Below are 18,477 nucleotides of genomic sequence, written 5' to 3' on the forward strand. Positions count from 1 at the left end.
ATCTCCATCAGGTATGCACAAGCAATTTTCTGCGAATTCTATCAAGCAAAATATAAATGGGAAGTTTCCCAGATATCCTTTACTTTCAAAAGAAAAAAAAAAAAGTTTCCCAGAAGTCCATTGCAGAAATTAAGAAACATTCTCTGAACTTTGCCGCGATAATATTTTAGTAAGCGGGAAAGAGTCAAAGAACAGAACCCTACAAGATCAGTGGGAGTCCTTTGCTGTTTATTATCATTGTATATTTTGGACAGGGTGGTAGCTGTGGTTTCAAGCAATAAAGCTCATTGTGCTACAGAGCTGTCATATATTTTCTAAAGAATTGTTTGATCTTGAATACATAGCTGAATTTACAGGTTCTATTAAAATGAGGAGAGAAAAGTAAAGGGCTGGGGGAAGAATGGGAAATAATTATCTAGGTACACGAGTGACAATATAGCGCCCCTTCTCTAGATCATAGATAGTCTTTAATTGAGGTTTCTGCCATTGCAGTACAAAGAACATAGCTAGTACAGCTGTTAAAAGAAATGCAAACAACAAAAAGTAAGTAACTGACTCATTTCCAACAATCTGCCCCAAGTTATCAGGTTCCAACTCAAGGGGCTCCAACATTGTTTCGACAATGAAAGCTCCAAATGTCCAGTCAAGAGGAATGCTGCCAGTGTGATTTGCAAACCCAACCCTACAAATAATATTATTACCTCAATTTCACATAATTTGGTTTTCAAACAGAATATTTAAATATAATAACGATTCAAACAAGTTTACTATCTATGAATGTCACCATGTGAATACTTTCAAACTGCCATTGTGGTATAGCTTAAACCTCTGAAAGTAGGATTTGATTTATAAATTTTAAGGTTATACAGAGACTAACATCTCAGCTTCTCAACATGCAAGACACACTGTCATGGGCACCCAAATCCAATATTGCAAAAAATGGAGAATAAATCAGAAATATTAGCATGACATTAGGCCTCAACTAGAAGCTGCAACTACATTTATAGCATTAGAACACATCTATACCGTATTCGAGGAAGGTTTTAGGTTAGCAAACCAAGAACTCGGCTTTCCTTTCATTATGCATCTATCTTAAACCTCCAAAAGATTTTGCAGAAAATGGGATGTCACTAAAGTGGCTAAATTTAATCAATAGATTCTTTTTTTCTTTTTTTGTGGATAAATAACAAAAATTTATTGATAAAAAAGATAGCCCAAGTACACAAGGAGTTTCCTATGGGTACAACAAAGTCAAGCTCTCAAAGTACAAAATCAATCACATCTAATAGTGAAGTAGAGGAAAATGAGCCCAATGCTATCATCCAACCAAACAAAGATTTGAAGAATAACAGCTTAAGATCAAGAATAGTTCGTTCACAGCCGTCAAAACTTCTAGCATTCCATTCTCGCTAAATGCACCACATCAAACAATAATGGTCTATTTGGATTAAGGGAGAGGGAGGGGGAGTAGAGTAGATTTAGCCCAAAATTAGCCTATTTTTAGCCAACTCTACTCTACTCCCCTCCACTCCCCCTCCTTCCCCCCTCCATCCAAATGGGCCCTAAGGGACGGCTTTCCAAATTTCTATATTCCGATGACAACCAAACCAACCCTGACAGGAAGTTAGCATATCCATAACACTATGTGGCATAACCCGCTGAACTGCAAACCAAACACCAAAATCTACAACTCTGTAGCTATAGGACGATAAAGAAGTAAATAATCCACAATCTCTTCACTGCGTTTACACATATAACACCAATCTAACACAATAATATCTCCCTAGCAAACTATCAATAGTAAGAATTTTCCCCAAAGTAACAATCCACGAAAGAAAGCACCTCTTAGTGGTACCTTTGATCTCCTTTAGATACTTTTCCAAGGAAAAGACATGGCACTAGTAGAAATCAAAGTACGATAGTATCATCTAACTTAAGCCCCACTCCCTCGCACTTTATTAGTGTAATTTAGTTCCATAAAAGTCATCTGACTTCAATCTGCTGTCCAAACACTCATTAGCAATCAAAACAGAGTCTAAGATCTGTCCTACCTTCACAAAAGCATTTTGAGACTGGAGATTATTTCATTAGCACCATCCTCAGTTTATCAGCCAAGACTTTAGTAATAGTTTTGTATACCTGCCCACTAAGTTGATGGGCCAAAAGTCCACATCCACAACATCTAATTTTTTGGGAATAAAGGCAATGAAGATTGCATTTAGGCTCTTCTCAAACTCACCTTGAACATGGAAATTCTAGAACACTACCATTACATCAGTTTTCAGTATACTCAGCAGGTCTGAAAGAAAACCATAGCAAAATTATTTAGTTATGGTGCCTTATTGCCATTGAAACTTTTTATCACCCCCAAAACTTCTTCTTTAGAAGGTTTATCCAACCACTCTGCATTCTCCTTTGATATCCTTGAAAACTCCATTCCATCCAACAAGGGTCTTCGAAAGCCACCCTTCGTACACAAGCACTTTTAGAACTGTGTAATACAATTATGAATGCCAAATCTGAATTCAATTTCCCATCTACCAACATTGGTAATGGAGCTATTCCTTCTGTGTGAGTTGGCTACTCAATGAAAAAAATTTCATGTTTCCATCCCCGTCCCTTAACTATAGAACTCTTGACTTTTGTCTGCAACTTATCTCCTCCAATAGAGTGGTGTTTTCAAGCTCTACTTGGATCTGATCCTTCTCTAATTCCTTTTCTTTAGCTATTAGTTGTTGACTGTTTCCAAGGGTGCCTAGCTCATTGATGTCACTCCACAATTTATTCTTCTTAACCTCCACATTCCTAAAATCCTCCTCATTCCATTTCTTCAGATCCATTTTCAGTACTATAAGTTTATTTGCCAATCTGTAGCTTGGGGACTATTGATACTAGTATGACTCCCACCAAGTCCTCACCTTCTCCACATATCCTCTGCCTTTAACCACACATTCTTGAATCTGAATCATCTTCTGCCCCTCTAGAAGTTCCCACAACCTAAGAGAATTGGGAAGTGGTTTGAAAGCTACGCAACCTTCTTTGAGAGATATTTGGGAAGTGATCCTCCCAATCCGTTGAAAAAAGAAAACTGTCAATTCTGGGTCTATAGACATTCCCACAAATATTGAACCATGTAAAATAACCCCCTTCCAATGGTAAATCCACCAAACCATGTGCTGAAATGAAATAGGAAAACTCAAGCATTGCATGAGTGAACTTTTCAGCTCCTAGTCACTCTGTTGGAAAGCAAACCACATTGAACTCTCCTCCCACACACCATGATGTATTACACCAACTAAGTGGCTCGGACAACTCCTCCCACAATAAATTTCACTCACTATCTAAGCAACTCCCTAGTTAATGCCCATTCAAAATGGTCTACCACATTTTGAATTTACATGAGACAGAGAACTGCCCCATTGCTTCCTCCACTACTCTTCTATCCCACATAGATAGAATATCCCCTGAGGCACCAACAGAACCTAAGTAGATCCAATCAACATGATGGAAGCGACACAAACTCCTTACCACCCCACTTGTTATTAATTCCAACTTTGTTTCCTACAAACAAATAATGTCAGCCTTACAAGTCTTGATTAGGTTCCTAAGCAAGAGCCTTTTGTCCCTCTCATTCAACCCTCTAACATTCCAAGAAGTGATCTAAAGATTCATTAATGCAAGATCAAGGCCCTTTTCCTGCTAACACTTTTTACTTAGCTGAACTAGACTCATAATTAATTGTACTAAACAAAATTTTCAACTCCTTGCTACCCTTCAATAGCCTTGAGAAAGCCCGCAACCTCCACTTCAAAGCCAGCATAGGAAGTGCCCAAAAGTTTTTTAAGTCCTTTGAGTTTCCTCGTTACACAATCCGATGTGTGTGTGTGAATCACTGCGACTTCCTCCCCCACTAAGCTTGCCTTTTCCTCCATAGGGTTTGAAATAGCCAGAGGCTCCCCAAACAGAGGGTCCTCGCCTTCCCCCCAACAGAGCACGACAGCTCTACTACCTAGAAGTTCATCCTTATACCACGATTCTGTTGCCAAGTCACCCAGATCATTGTCCCTGTCCCACTAAGATTCAAAAGATATTTGCAACATGTGTGGACATATACTTTTTTCCACTTAAAAGAAACGTTATACTATTTGATACGATCCTAACAGTCTGATATCTAGCCAACAAAAGAGAATTCCTATCATGCCTTCTTACTCTTTTTGCTAAGTAATGTAGATTGTAGAAGAGTCCTATAAAAAATGTCAATTGTAGAAGAGAGTGGATGAACCCATTAAGTAAAATCCAAAGCATGAGAGTAACAATACCTTTTTTCATTCATAGGGATTCCAAGACTGTCATGCAAAAGTGCCATCATATATGCTGAAGAGAAACAATATCTTGACAAATCCAAATCATCAATGTTTTGATGCTGGATTCTCAGTTTACTCCAGTCATCTTCACAGTAATGTTGACCAGCTGCTTCCAACACCAACAAAGAAGCCTTAGGAATAAGCCCAAAAAACTGTAGAAGGTAGAATCAGCGAAAATAAGTACTAGATTAATGACTAGAAACAAAGAGAAACATGATACAACGTATGTAAATATGATTAGATGATGATAAAGTGTTCACTCAATGGAAAATTCAGTTGGCTTAACTGAGATGAGGGTTACCTCATTATGCCAATTCAATTGAAAAAAAAAAAAAACCTCCAAAGGTTTATTTTGGATATATCAGGTACTTCTTGGAAGTGATTCCAGTTATACAAAATGGTATTTGAATTGTTCACTTGTTGGGACTTGAAAATCAGTGCTATACATAAGCTTGCCTCCAATATATTTAGTCTCGATATTTGCAAATTTGTTTATTCCCATCTAGGCTGAGTTATAGCACATTGCTTGATGTCCAGATGCCTCACATGGATTGGCATCTAGGTGCCTAAAAAACTAAACTTGTGTGTGTGTGTGTGTGTGTTGGGGGGGGGGGGGCATACCTCATTAAGCACAAGTGCACATATTTGACTCTTGGAGTGACCACTTGATGAAAAAGCTATACTAAAGAATAGGACTGTATATGTGTGTCTGTGTGTGTGTAAATATATATATATAGAGAGAGAGAGAGAGAGAGTAATTTTTGTTATTGCTTCAGCACAAAGTCCCCAAAAAGTAGATCCTGCTCTAATAGCTCCAAATAAATTAAACACATGCATAAAGATACAAAGGCTTGTTTTTGATAATTAGAGCTTGTAAACTTTTAGGACCTGTATCCTGTGTTCATAATGTATCCCTCTTTCTCAATAAAATTTTATTAATTTAAAAAAAATGATGAAGGCTTATTATTCCACCACAGCAAATGCACTTTTTTCACTCTTTCATATGGTAGGGGACTCTGCTTGAAAAAGAAAATTTTCCATACAAATGGATTCAAGCCCAAAACCATGGGCTCCAATGTATGAGATCTAGTGGCACTTATAATTAGATCTGCTCTTCATGGACCAACTTGGGATTTGTGATCCCAGGTTAGATCAGTTATGTATATACAGCACCTCATAAAGTGCAAGTGCAAGTGCATGCACCTGAGTCTTATTACAGTATGACAGCCCCTAAATACAATATCAAACTGTTCTTTTCTCTATAACTATAACACCCAAGCCTTCTTCCCTAAGCCAGGCTCGAAGTCCTTATTTTTTATTCTGAAACGAAATATCCTGCTCCAGCCATTCATGTCAAATTTCAATTCTGCTTCATTCTCGATCTGCCCAAAATCTATAATTGTGCCCTCTGTAATGCGCCTAACACATTTTTCACCTCACTAATTTAAATCCGTAGAGCATGAACTACTATAAACCAAATTGTTTTAAAATATTAACTTATGTGTCATTAGTTTACAAACCTCAGAAGTAAATAAAATATTTTCCGAAGAAACTGGCTTGCCTAGTGACTCAGGAAAGAGGGATGAAACAATTTTGCAAGGCAGATGCAAGCATTTATCTGCATAGAAATGAAGAATTGTCAACAAATACCATTTTCCCAAGTATTGTGAAATCTTAAAATCTAATGAGTTTACAAAAGAAAATAAAAACAGTAACAAGAGAAGAGATGAGGTACACTAAAACTTTAAGAGGTATAGGATCACACATGGTTGGAACAAGATAAGCTAGTTATAGATGCCATAATTTGGCTTTCAGATTTGAACTTCTAAATGGTTGATAAAACATCGATTTGATTTGAACTTCTAAATGGTTGATAAAACATAGATTTAAATTGAATTTCTCAATGTGTAGTTCACGTAGTTTCTATTCGCTCCCTATACTTATAAGAAATTGCTAAAATTATGGTTAAGTGATTAAATTTATCACTTCCTAATAACTTAAGCCTTTGGGACAATCGGTAATTTAACAAAAATCAACTTGCTAAAAATTTTCAATTCTAACAATTATGGCCAATCAATAACCATCATTCATGAAATTGATGTAATTTGATGGCATGGATCTCAATTAGGGCTTTAATTAATTACATGCCATGTACAACTCTCAAGAATCCTAAAAAGGCCTGCATCACCGCTGCAATAAGGAGCAAACATTTTTAAAATGCAACGTTTTCAAAATATGTGACCCCTAGCCCAAAAAAATGATTTCAACTCCATTACCAGATGACTAATGATTAGTTTAAAATCCTTTACTAGGAGGCATTATCAAGTTCCATAAGTTCAAGGCAAAGTTCATTTGGCATATTTATTTGGAAAGTAACACACGCATCCAATGAGTCTAGAACCCATGACCTCATCTTTCACCTAGAACTTATAATAAGAGAAGGTGCCAATTAAGCTAGAGTTCATTGTTATTTTGGTTCCTTCTTTTAAGTTTGAGTCAATTGTCATTTTTGTCCTTAAAGTTTTGTTTTCAATGTGGCCCGTCTGTCCATTGCCCTTGAATGGCTGCCGTAAACCCCCTCCCAAAATGACCTAAGTTAGTTTTTTTTTTTTTTTTTAAATAATTCTAAAATCATAAAACAAATTGTTTCTTAAACCCTTTTTTTTTTTTTTTTGGACGTTGGTGTCATTTTTGCACCCCACTCCCATCACTGCCATCTCTCATAAGTATCATCCTGATTTTGGTCTATCATCAATCTATCATAATTCATTTATGCCAAAGACGTTTTAACAAACATGCATCTTATTGCCCAAAAAAAAAAAAAAAACTTGTATATCACATCATCCAGAGAGAAATAAATGAGCAAATTCTACAGGTCATTAATCCAGTAGAAAAAGCATATTCCTATAAAGGATCTACACCATCCATCAACAGCACCAACTGCATCTTTTGCCCCCATCCCTTTTAATGGCAGACTATCGAGGATTTTACCTCATAATAATTCAGTTGTTGACAGTCACTCATTGAATTAGATGGTTAATTCAAATTGTGGTGAGACTGTGAATGACTTACTCCACTGCTCAATAGCAAGAGATATTTGGTCGTTTGTTTTCTCTCCTTTTGGTGTAATGTGGGTTACGCCTTATGGTTTGGAGCCTCATTGTCCCATTGCTTCCAAGCTATGGTCTATGGTTTGGAGCCTCTTTGCTGTGATTTGGGTGATGCCTCAAAGTGTTGCAGACTTATTTGCGTCTTGGCAGAGTCCGTTCCGTAGACAGCGCAATATAGACCTATGGCGGGCTGTCCCCCATTGTGTGTTAAGGTGTCTTTAGCGGGAAAGGAACAATAGGTGCTTTGAGGGAACGGAACAGTCAACTCTTGAGATTAAATCTCTCCTCCTCCACTCTTTGTTTGCTTGGTGTTCTGTTTTCTCTTCTTTTTCTTGCTCTAATCTTTTGTTATGCTTGATCATTGTAATTTTCAATCTTGATGTAACTCTTTCCATGTACATTCCCAGTGTACCTGGGGCTTTTGTTTTATGAAATATCGTTATTTATCAAAAATAAAAAATGTGGGTTACGCCTTATATTATGTTAGATTTGTTGGCCTGTTGGAAGGGTTGAGTTACCTTATATTATGGTATATTTGCTGGGCTTTTTCTATTGGTAATTTGGGACATCCCCATAGGGAGTCCATGGTTCAAACCTGGATTTCCCCAGTGGGCGAACGGGAGGTGTCCACTGAGCCATGAGGCTCATGGGCAGATTCATTGGTTTTTGGGAAAGGTTGGTTGCTGAAACATAAGAATGCCATGATCTGGAATGTTGTGCCATTGGCTCTTATGTGGTGTTTTTGGAGCAAATGAAATTCCCATATATTTTCATGAATGAGAAATTGCTGCTGAAGACATCCAGCTCTTGTTTCTTAGACCATTACACAAATGAATAGCTGCTACAATTTTTCTTTTCTTTTTCTCCTATGTTGGATTTTTTTTTTGATAGGTAAAATGAGAAGAAATAGAAAGGGGTGCAACATGAGGACTTCCCAAGGGGTCACCCATCCTAGTATTACTCTCGCCCAAACACACTTAACTGCGGAGTTTTTATAGGATCCGGTGCATATTGGATTTTATTTGAATCACTAAGCTTTAGATGTTTGGAAATTTTTGTTTATAATGCATACCTCTGGTGTACTAGGGTGGCACACCCTTTATGGCTCATGCACACTTTTAATACATGGCATTAAAATGCAAATGCAAGACATGTTTACTGGAAATTAAAAAAAAAAAAGAGGCCAATTTCTGTTCAAGTATTCAGTGAAACTTCAGGTCAAAAGAAGGCATAAATTCACAATCAGCAGAAAATCAAATTATAATGAAAAAGTCCATACTCATCATACTGAAGGAACAGAAGAATTTTCTCTACCTTTTTTTCTCTTTAACAATGCCAATGCTTCATTTCTGCATGCAGAAAAGTTTCCAGCTGGATGAGATGTCGGAATCTTAGCATAACTAGCATTCAGCGGCAGATTATATCCTCTGGGAATGCAAGGGTTACCAATGATGCCATCAGTAGAACTTGACACTGCATTACCAATTATATAGAGTTTCCAATTAGCAATGGTTCAATTACCTTATTGAATTCTGAAAATGGAACATTGTGCATGACATCAAATTTTGTCTCTTACATGTGATGTAATACATTGAGCTTACAAGACATGCCAGGTAAGATTTTATGCTGAGCATATGTCTTTGAAAATCACATGTCACAAATTGTTCATATGATGTCACAAAAACAATTAAGATATATAAACTAAAGAAATGGAGGAAGAAAGCTTCAAGACTAAATATTCCCCAAGCAATTGAAAGTTTTGCAACAGCACAGGTGTCAGTCATATATGGACTCAAGTATTCAAAGCAAGTTTTATCCCACAGTACTAGAAAAGGAAAGTCTAACTCACAAGATATCAACTCTCTTGAATTGTGAGCCTCGTGCAGTGATTCCCAGGCTGCATCCTATACAAGAAAGAACTGTTAGAGTTGTTTGAACAGGGACCTTCCACCATATATGTTTAAAAAAAAAAATGAGAAATAATCAAATAACGCAGAGCTCACTGCAAAAAATTATGTAGCAGCAGTGGTGCAAAAGACACAATCGTTAGTTCAATTGTCAATAGTAACTCATTGTATACCTTATTAAAATGTTATCATACAGCTTCAAGTTTCTCTCACAAATAAATGATACCGCTCACCCTCTATAAAAGTATTAAAAAAAGTATGATGGTAGCCTTAAAAGAAGATAACCAATAATTTCAGATATTATCTCAATAGCATTGCAGATGTATTTCCACTGTCTTGGAAAGCAAATTACAACATAATGCCAGATCAAAGGACAGTACTTCACAAACATCATCCAAGCTTTCATGTCAACATCAAATATACCTACTCAACAGCCTCACCACAATGCCATGGTTGCTATCATTATCACCAAACTGCTATTTCCTACCAACACTTGCTGTCACTCTACACCACCAGAAAACATTGTGCTGAAGCACGCAATTGAAAGGAAGCATGTGCTACACTAAATCCAAATCCAGTCAATGTTGAAACAATTAAGTGGCTATGCAAAGAAATTGTGAGCTGATATCCATTAAATGCAAAAATCCTAACCAATGAACGGATCAACTACGAGTGCTGAGTGTAGGCATTCCAACACATTAAAAAACCAACAAAACACATCAACCATAAATACATATACATATATATGTGTGTGTACATATATATTCAAGTTTTTTTAACTGCTTAATATGTCCTACATTTTAATTGCTCTAAACTATTCAAACCAGATTTTATTTATTAACATATATTTCATAATCAATTTCACTAATTAATAGATCACAAATAGTCAAATAGATAAAGATGAACTAGCATCCTAACTGAGTTTTGCACGGCTCTGTCTTTATCATAATTCCTCTCCCTCCCTCTCAAGTACTTGGGCCCATCTCTCTCACTATTTCACAATCAACTCCATCTCCCTTTCATTAAAGGGAGGCCATATCCCACAACCACCAAGCACAAAGCCCTGCACCCCCCCTCCCTGGGCAGGCACCACCACCTACATACTCAGTAAAGACACAAAAACAGAAATATGAGGTTGTTTGCATGGCTGTGGAGCAAATGCATTCACCCTTTACACATACAGCCTTTTCTAGTAGCAAAGAAAATCCACATCAGGCATGCCAAAGCCCAGAAGGCCAAAAAAAAAAAAAAAAAAAAAACATATTAATGTTGAGAATTTAACATAAGGAAGAGGGCTACCTCCCTCCATATAGTTCATAGAATCCAATGGACATCCAATGGACCACACACACACACATATATATACTAGCCTCATCAGACGTGCTTTGCGCGTGCGATGAAGCTTTTTTTAAAAATTATTTTTTATTTTAGGTTTAGTGAAATAATGTTTAAAAGTGTGATAGAGATAATGTCCTAATTTTTAGGATTTTTCTCTACGTGAGAGTTGATAAAAGTTTGAAAGCCTAAAACTTATGGACTTTTAAAAAAATAGTAAATTACTCTTTTAACCAATTTGTTTTTTTTAATTTAAAATTATCTAACTAAAAGATATAGGTATTTTAGAGAGTTTGAGAATTTGTGTGAGGATATTTTAGCACGCAAAATGATGAAACCTAAACAGGGAATCCTCTTATTAATAGTATAGATATATATATATATATATATTTATAAGGAAAAAAAACATATTCTGAACAGAAGAACAGGTTAAAGTCTAGTATTTTCATTTACAAAGGTTACACAGGAAACACCTGACCGAATTTTGGAAAGCTCTGAGTATATAGATAATAAATAACTCCAGACAATTTGACAACTCTTGAAGATTGCAGCTGTTCTGTTTCTTTTGTAGCAAATGTAACCTGCAATAGGATGATTCCAATTTCAATTCAGCATCTCTCAAAATAAAAATTATCCATTGACATGTAAAGCAGCCCACCAGAAATCATAAATAAATAAATAGCTAAAAAAACACCTATATTAATAAAATAAAAAATTATATATATATGATGTCATCTATGGTCCCTAGAGGTCTATTTTGAATATATTAAAAAACTTTATAACAGGATTTAGACAGAAATTAAAATCTCAAAAATGGAATTATATGTTTAAGAATCTAGAATCACTTGCACCACACTTTCCAGTCCTATTCAATAACTTTACTTTCTTTAATAAGAACTATGTAACAATTTAGCAATCTAAGTTCAGTCATTTTGATTTTTTTTTTTAAGGAATATTTCAGAATGTATAAACAGATATCATGCTTTATTCCTGAATGCTGTTGATAGGTGACAAGCATGATTGCTGGTTGTCAATATTCCATGAGCTTTGCTGAGAAAAGCAATGATAAGGGATTTTACAGATTAAGTAACCATTAATAATCATGCTTAATTGGAAAACTAAAATTACAGACCTCATTGTTTACCGGTCAATATAAATAGTCACCCTTTGTTCTTAATACCCATGCATTTGGTGATAAAATAATACCAAACATCACATCTTGCAACCACTTCCTCTTAAACATGTTTCAACGCAACATAGAAAAACAACCTCTTAAGTCAATAAATGATAGGAGATCTCTAAGAAAAGTAGAAGTTAAACATGCAGAAACTTAAGTTTTCCTGGGAATGAAATATACAGGTTACATTAGGTAGAGGATAAGCATGGAGAAAATAAATAAAGAAGAGGGAGTAAACATAAAATCACTTCTACCCTACTAATCTATTGCTTTCAGAAACTATTGCATAAATAAGAAGAACCTCAAACAGATTCATAAACAGGAGAGTAACATCAATCGATTGTTCTTACCTCACTAATTTACGGGGAGTTGGTGGATTATTTGTTACTTCATTGTGCTTTAGCTTATGCATTGTGGAGTTATGTTTTTGGTCTTTTCGGAGTTCATTGGGTGATGCTGCATAGAGTGATTGATCTACTGGCTGGTTGGCAAAATTGGCTTGATCAATGTTCTTCCGCTGTGTGGATTTTGTGGAGGGAGTTGAATTATTGTACTTCTGAAGATGTGGAAGTTTCAAAAATGCATTTGAAGACTTTTCTTTTAAAATTACTCAGTGAATGGTCAAACTGTCCTAGGTCTTTTTTCTGATAAGCACAAGTTAGTATTTTATATAATCAAACTGTCCTAGGTCACAGTGACAGGGGTATAATAACAGATTTCATTGAATTGCTTTCTTTCAGGCTATCTTGTGTGTTCTATTGTTCATGTGGTAGTTTTTTTTTTTTTTTTTTAATAAATCATTTAGTTATATAAAAAATAAAAATTTACGGTTTGAATGTATAAGTTTTGTAAGCTTTTTAATTTATTTGTTTCCAAGGTTTGATAAATAATTTACTTATAAAAAAAAAAGGTTTGATGAATAATTCCTGTATTAAGAGTAGAAACTGCTTCTCCTTTGTATTATACCACCCCCCCCAAAAAAAAAAAAAAACAAAATAAATAAAAGGATGCGGGTTCATGAACATGAGAAATGAACTGGCATTTTGAGGACTTGGAGAAAACAGTTTCAGATTTCAAACTTTTCTTCTTCAAGTCTCTTCTGGATTGGGTTGCAGAGTTATGATGTCATTCTTTCACTTCAGCTCATGATTTATTTTCTGTTCATGGGTTTTTGGACTTTTGTACTTTATGCTTTTGATTTGCACTCTGTTCCTGATGTATACTTCCTAAATACTCCAGTCACACTTTTCTTCTTTTAATAATATATTTTTATTGCTTATCAAAAAAAAAAAAAAAATGAACGTGAGAAATGAATTTCAACAACAAAGCAAAACTATGATGTCAGACACATTCAAGAAACCTGTGAATAGGAGTCCAACAAATGAGTTGTACTTGTCAATAAGAAGAAGAGTCCCACATGTACAGCCATACATGAAGGCATACAATTTACATATTAAAAGCATTAAAATTGTGGTCAAAAGACACTTGGTGAATGATAATAACCTGCAAAGAAGCCCCACCAAATTCAACTATCCCAGTGGTTTCCTGTGGTTCACTTCCCAAAGCTCCAAGAGCATAGTTTGCAGCAACCCAAGCATAAAAACCTTCATCTTCACCTGTTTCATGATCATTTCAAGTGTCATTTACAATAAGAGTGCTAGGTGAATTCCTAAAAGAACAAGAACAATAAGCAATGACCTTTCAACCTAGCATAACAGACAAAGTATTATTAAATTAACTAATAAATCTGGAAACAACAAAGATATTGAAAAAAAGCTAATAAATTTAGTAAAGAAGATAGTCTGTTAATATATTAATTACTAAGCTACCAGATTCTACTGTGCATGTGTCATGTTTATACAAAATGGAGATATTTATGATAAATACATTACCTGCATACCAACTCTTTTGCCTGAAACCCCCTCCAACCAATTTTGTTTGTCCAGTTTAGAAAATCTAACATTTTAAGGGAAATCTATTTAATACTTTGTCGCTCAAAAAAACTAAAAAAAAAAATTTTGTGCCCTTATAAACTTTCAAGAATTTAAACCTGAAAAAAAAAAATAAAATAAAGGGCAAGGGTATATTGGAAAGTCAATAAAGTAATGACCATTAAACCTCTTCAAATTTCGGATGGCCAACTCCCACTCTGGAGAATTATTTGAGCCCAATGAGTGTTGAAGAAAAGAAGAAAAGGGAGAATGGAAGCCTAACAAAAGCTGAACCAAAAAAGGCCCTTCACTTCCTTACTAGGAAGAAATTTGAAGCTGCCAACAAGGGAAAAAAAGGTTGTTTGCGTATTGATGAGGCAAGAATTGAACACAGTTAGATCTGGAACAGTTGACAGAAGAAGTGCCAAAGGAAGTTCAGGAGTTACTGTCAACTTTTTTATAACCCGATTCTGATGAATTGCCACCTTTTACCAGATGTGCAGCATGCCATAGATCTGGTTCCAGGGTCTTCTCTACCTTATTTACCAGCTTATTGTATGAATCCCACTGGATATGTTGAACTTAGAAGGCCGGCAGATGAGTTATTAAGAAAAAGGGTTCATTTGAGAGAGCCTTAGCCCTTTTGCAGTCCTTGCTTTGCTAACTCCAAAGAAAGATGGCAGATGGAGAATGTGCTTAAAAATTAAAAGTGTCGAGCAATCAACAAAATCACTGCCACATACTGGTTCCCTATTCCACAACTTGAGGATATGTTAGATATGCTAACTGGAGTTGAATTAAAGATGAGTGCTGGATTTACTGATCATGACACTGTAGTTACAATGTTGTCATAGTGCTGAAATTTAGTATTTTAATAATTCGTGGATGTAATAAGTAGGGGCATTTGGTCTTTTACTCTTTTTTTTTTATTCTATAATAATGTGTGGTTCAGATTATTTTATTTCAATGGTCAAGATTAAGTGTTGTCAGGTTTTTCTTAGACATTTATATAAGCTTTGTATTGGGACTTTTATTATGATTCATGATTAATCAAAATTTTGATGGCTAGTTTTGGGTCTCCTTAAACACTAATGTGATGTTGTGATGCTTTCTTTCACTAGGATTGATTTCTAGGAAACTACTAGAATGATGCTAGTAGTTATTTTATATTTCCATAGACTTTTCTTCAATTTTCCAGCAAGTGGTGAGCTGTTACTTTTCCAACCAATTCCCAAATCTTTAAAATTTTAACTCACATTTTTCATGAGGAAAACAGTTGCAATCATAATGAATAAAGGTGACTGCTTGGACAAGCTGCTGATCATCAAAAGTTAGGATGCTGTAGAAAGTGAATGATGACAAGTAGTTGATGAATTTACATTAATTCTAAGCAATTTAATTATTGAATCCCAATAAAGTGATGCATGCATTTAATAAAGTCTTGAACGCACAACCTCATACTCCATCTTACTCTTACAAGTGGAAGACGGAGGATAGGTGCCATTTTAGCTTGGAGCTTATTGATAAGTAGAAGATGAAGAAATTAAAGCAAGGCAAGACACATAGCTACATTGAATTTAATCGTCCTTGTAAAAGACAACATTATTTGTGCTTTATTTACCCTAACGTACTACACCTAAGGAACTTTACTTAAGTTTTATCCAAAGAAAATGTCAAAGGTACTACAAATTTTACTACATGGACTTGGCATTTGACTTAAACAACATAGTAAATAAATGTATGAATAAACTTTTCGTGATTAACAATGCATCAAATTGTAAGTCTTATGTCTAAAGCAAAAAGGCACTACATTTGACTGGCAATTCAAATCAAATGAGAGCAATAGTGTTGAAGAGTAAGGTTAAGCATGAAATTTGAAGGTCAAAATCGATGAAGATAACAAAATCAAATTCGGTTTGGAAGCGAAACAATTCAGTCAAGAAGTAAACTTGTTTTACCTGGAATTACACGCGCCCATTGATCCTTGAACAGAAACCCAGACGATCTCAAAAGCTTTCTACACGACTCGAGAACCGTGTTCCTACTTTCAGGACCCAAATTGTTCAAATGCGCACCGACCATCAACTGAATTTTAGTGTTCCTCCGCTCCTTTTTGGGGACCCGGCGCTTCGCGAAGGCGATCAAGTGCGCGATCGAGTCCGGGTCGAGAGCGAGACCGGGTCGGACCTTCATGGAGCTGGAGCCGGAGCCGTCCATGAGGGGGATCCTGGCCTCGGCGTCGCCGAGGAGCTCGAAGACGCGGACGCGGGATCCGGCGGAGCCGGCGTTGATGACGACGCCGAAGAGCGGGGAGGACTTGGGGTCGGTGAACTTGGTGGAGGAGTGGATCTTGTGGGCGGTGGAGAAGAGGTGGAAGAGGAAAGGGACGGTGAAGAGAGAGGCGAGGAGGAGGAGGCATTTGGAGTGGAAAGAGTGCTGCTGCTGTTGCTTGCTAGGGTTTGGCGGTTGGGGGAAGAGGTGCATACGGGGGTGGAGTTGAGTGCGGTGCGGCGGAATGAAGGCGGAGGAAGAGGAGGAGTAAGAGGATGAAGATGAAGAAGAAGAAGAAGAAGTCCATCTGGATAAATCCATTTTGGGTTGTGGATTTTGGTTTTTGGTTCTGGAAGTTTTGTTGGTTTTTGTTACATTTTGGTGGTGGATGTGGCGGTAATGGGAGTATGGTTTAGTTGGTTTGGATTTTGGAATTTGGACAGTGTTGTTGTGTTTGTGTGTGTGTGATAGTAGTAGTGGTGGTGATGATGAAGAATGATAAGTTGATGCTTATATTCCGTTCTTCCTTTACAGAATTACTTTATTTCATATTTGACCGTTTATAACGAAGGCATAGTTTTTTTTTTTTTATGGAAAACGAAAGCATGGTTAATTGTACCTCTCTCAAAAGTATTTCTCTTGAAATAGAAAGTAGCTATTTTTATAAACTAGCCTCTCTATAAAAAAAAAAAAATTTATATCTTGTATAAAAGAAAAAAAAAAGGTAGCTATTTTTTTTCTTAATTAAAAGATGGAAATTAACTAATCTTTATTTTTTTTAAAAGAGTTTTAATTTATGGTGTCTACTAATGATGATAGCTCTTTATCATCAGATCAAGTCACCAGTCAATTTTTTGGTATAGATTGTGATAGGAATTTCCTATTCTAACAAACAGCTATAGAGAATTGGGAACATGAACAGAGCAAAGTAGAGAGATATTAGAGGGTTGAGAGAGAGATAGAGGTAGAGAGAAATATAGAATTGAGAAGAAGAATTGGAATTTGTATTACCCTTTTCATAATCCGCTACAATCAACCTTTTAATCCTTTTATACACGGCTTTACAGAACTCTCAACAATGGTACATTCTTGTAACTATTTCTAACTAACTAACTACCCAATCAGTTGTAACTGACAACTAATACCAATCCCATTATTTACAACTAATACCAATCCCATGCATCAGCAAACCAGATCAGCAACAACAACCCCACTTAGTAGTCCTATCATTCCATCCCCCTTTTGAAAACCTTGTCCACAAGGTAAACATGAACACAAGAACAACTCAACACAGTAGCATCACCTCTTCAAAGAACCTTGCCCACAAGGTGAGGATATTGAAGTCTAAGCTGATACAAGGATTCTCAAGTGGCACACTCAGGAGGCTGCCCAAACCACTGGACCAAAACCTCAGTAATCAGCCTACTCCTCAATTGTTTGGATCTCTGCTGCAAAATGGCAATGGGTTCAGGATTGAGGAACCCATCAGAATCTACAGGTGGAAGGGTAGGGATTTGAGTAGTGTGTGCATCCAATTTAGGCTTAAGGCAAGAAACATGAAAGACTGGATGAATCAAACAATCTGAAGGTAGATCCAATTTGTAAGCCACTGGTCCAACTTGCTGCAAAATTTGAAAAGGCCCGAAATACCTTGGGGAAAACTTGTGGAACCCTTTAGAATTGAGAGACAGCTGCCTATAGGGTTGAAGTCTAAGGAAAACCCAATCACCAACCTGATAAGACTTGTCAGTTCGATGTTGATCAACCTGAGCCTTCATTCTTGCTTGAGCTGCCACCAAATTTTGCTTGAGAAGCTCCAACAGGACAGACCTGTCATGTAACACAGTCTCTACAGCAGCAACTTTAGTCAAGCCAGGCACATAATCCAAAATCCTTGGAGGAGCAAAACCATAAAGAGCCTCAAATGGGGACATTTTGGTAGAAGTATGGTAGTTAGAATTAAACCAAAACTCAGCCAAATATAACCATGAAGCCCAAGTGTGAGGTCTGTCACCCACAAAAGCTCTCAAATACTGTTCCAAACTCCTATTAACTACCTCAGTTTGCCCATCAGACTGAGGGTGGTAGGCTGAAGACATAGCCAACTCAGTACCTTGAAGCTTGAACAACTCCCTCCAAAAATTAGAGGTGAAGGCAGCATCTCTATCACTCACAATGGATCTAGGCAGACCATGCAATTTAAACACATTAGACATGAAAACTTGAGCCACCTTGGCAGCAGTGTAGGGATGGGACAAAGGCATGAAGTGTACAAACTTTGTAAGCCTGTCAACCACAACCATAATGACATCAAACCCTTGAGATTTGGGAAGACCAGTGATAAAGTCCATGCTAATATCCATCCATGGTTTTTCAGGAATT

The 18,477-nt window shown here is 36.4% G+C and overlaps 1 protein-coding gene across 1 annotated transcript; it reads right to left on the bottom strand.

The window, feature by feature from the left end:
* Positions 1–268: 268 nt before the first annotated feature.
* LOC112033090 (probable apyrase 6) lies at positions 269–16,664 on the bottom strand. The gene is made up of 8 exons (XM_024065870.2): positions 15,783–16,664; positions 13,397–13,509; positions 11,190–11,297; positions 9,324–9,378; positions 8,789–8,947; positions 5,885–5,982; positions 4,320–4,516; positions 269–682 (listed from the first exon to the last, which is right to left on the bottom strand). Exons 1-8 carry the CDS (start codon positions 16,414–16,416, stop codon positions 412–414), a joined length of 1,635 nt encoding a protein of 544 aa, XP_023921638.2. The 5' UTR covers positions 16,417–16,664; the 3' UTR covers positions 269–411.
* Between the last annotated feature and the right edge of the window lie 1,813 nt (positions 16,665–18,477).

Source organism: Quercus suber, unplaced genomic scaffold (genome assembly GCF_002906115.3).
Source record: "Quercus suber isolate HL8 unplaced genomic scaffold, Cork oak 2.0 scaffold_490, whole genome shotgun sequence".
Classification (NCBI taxonomy): Eukaryota; Viridiplantae; Streptophyta; class Magnoliopsida; order Fagales; family Fagaceae; genus Quercus; species Quercus suber.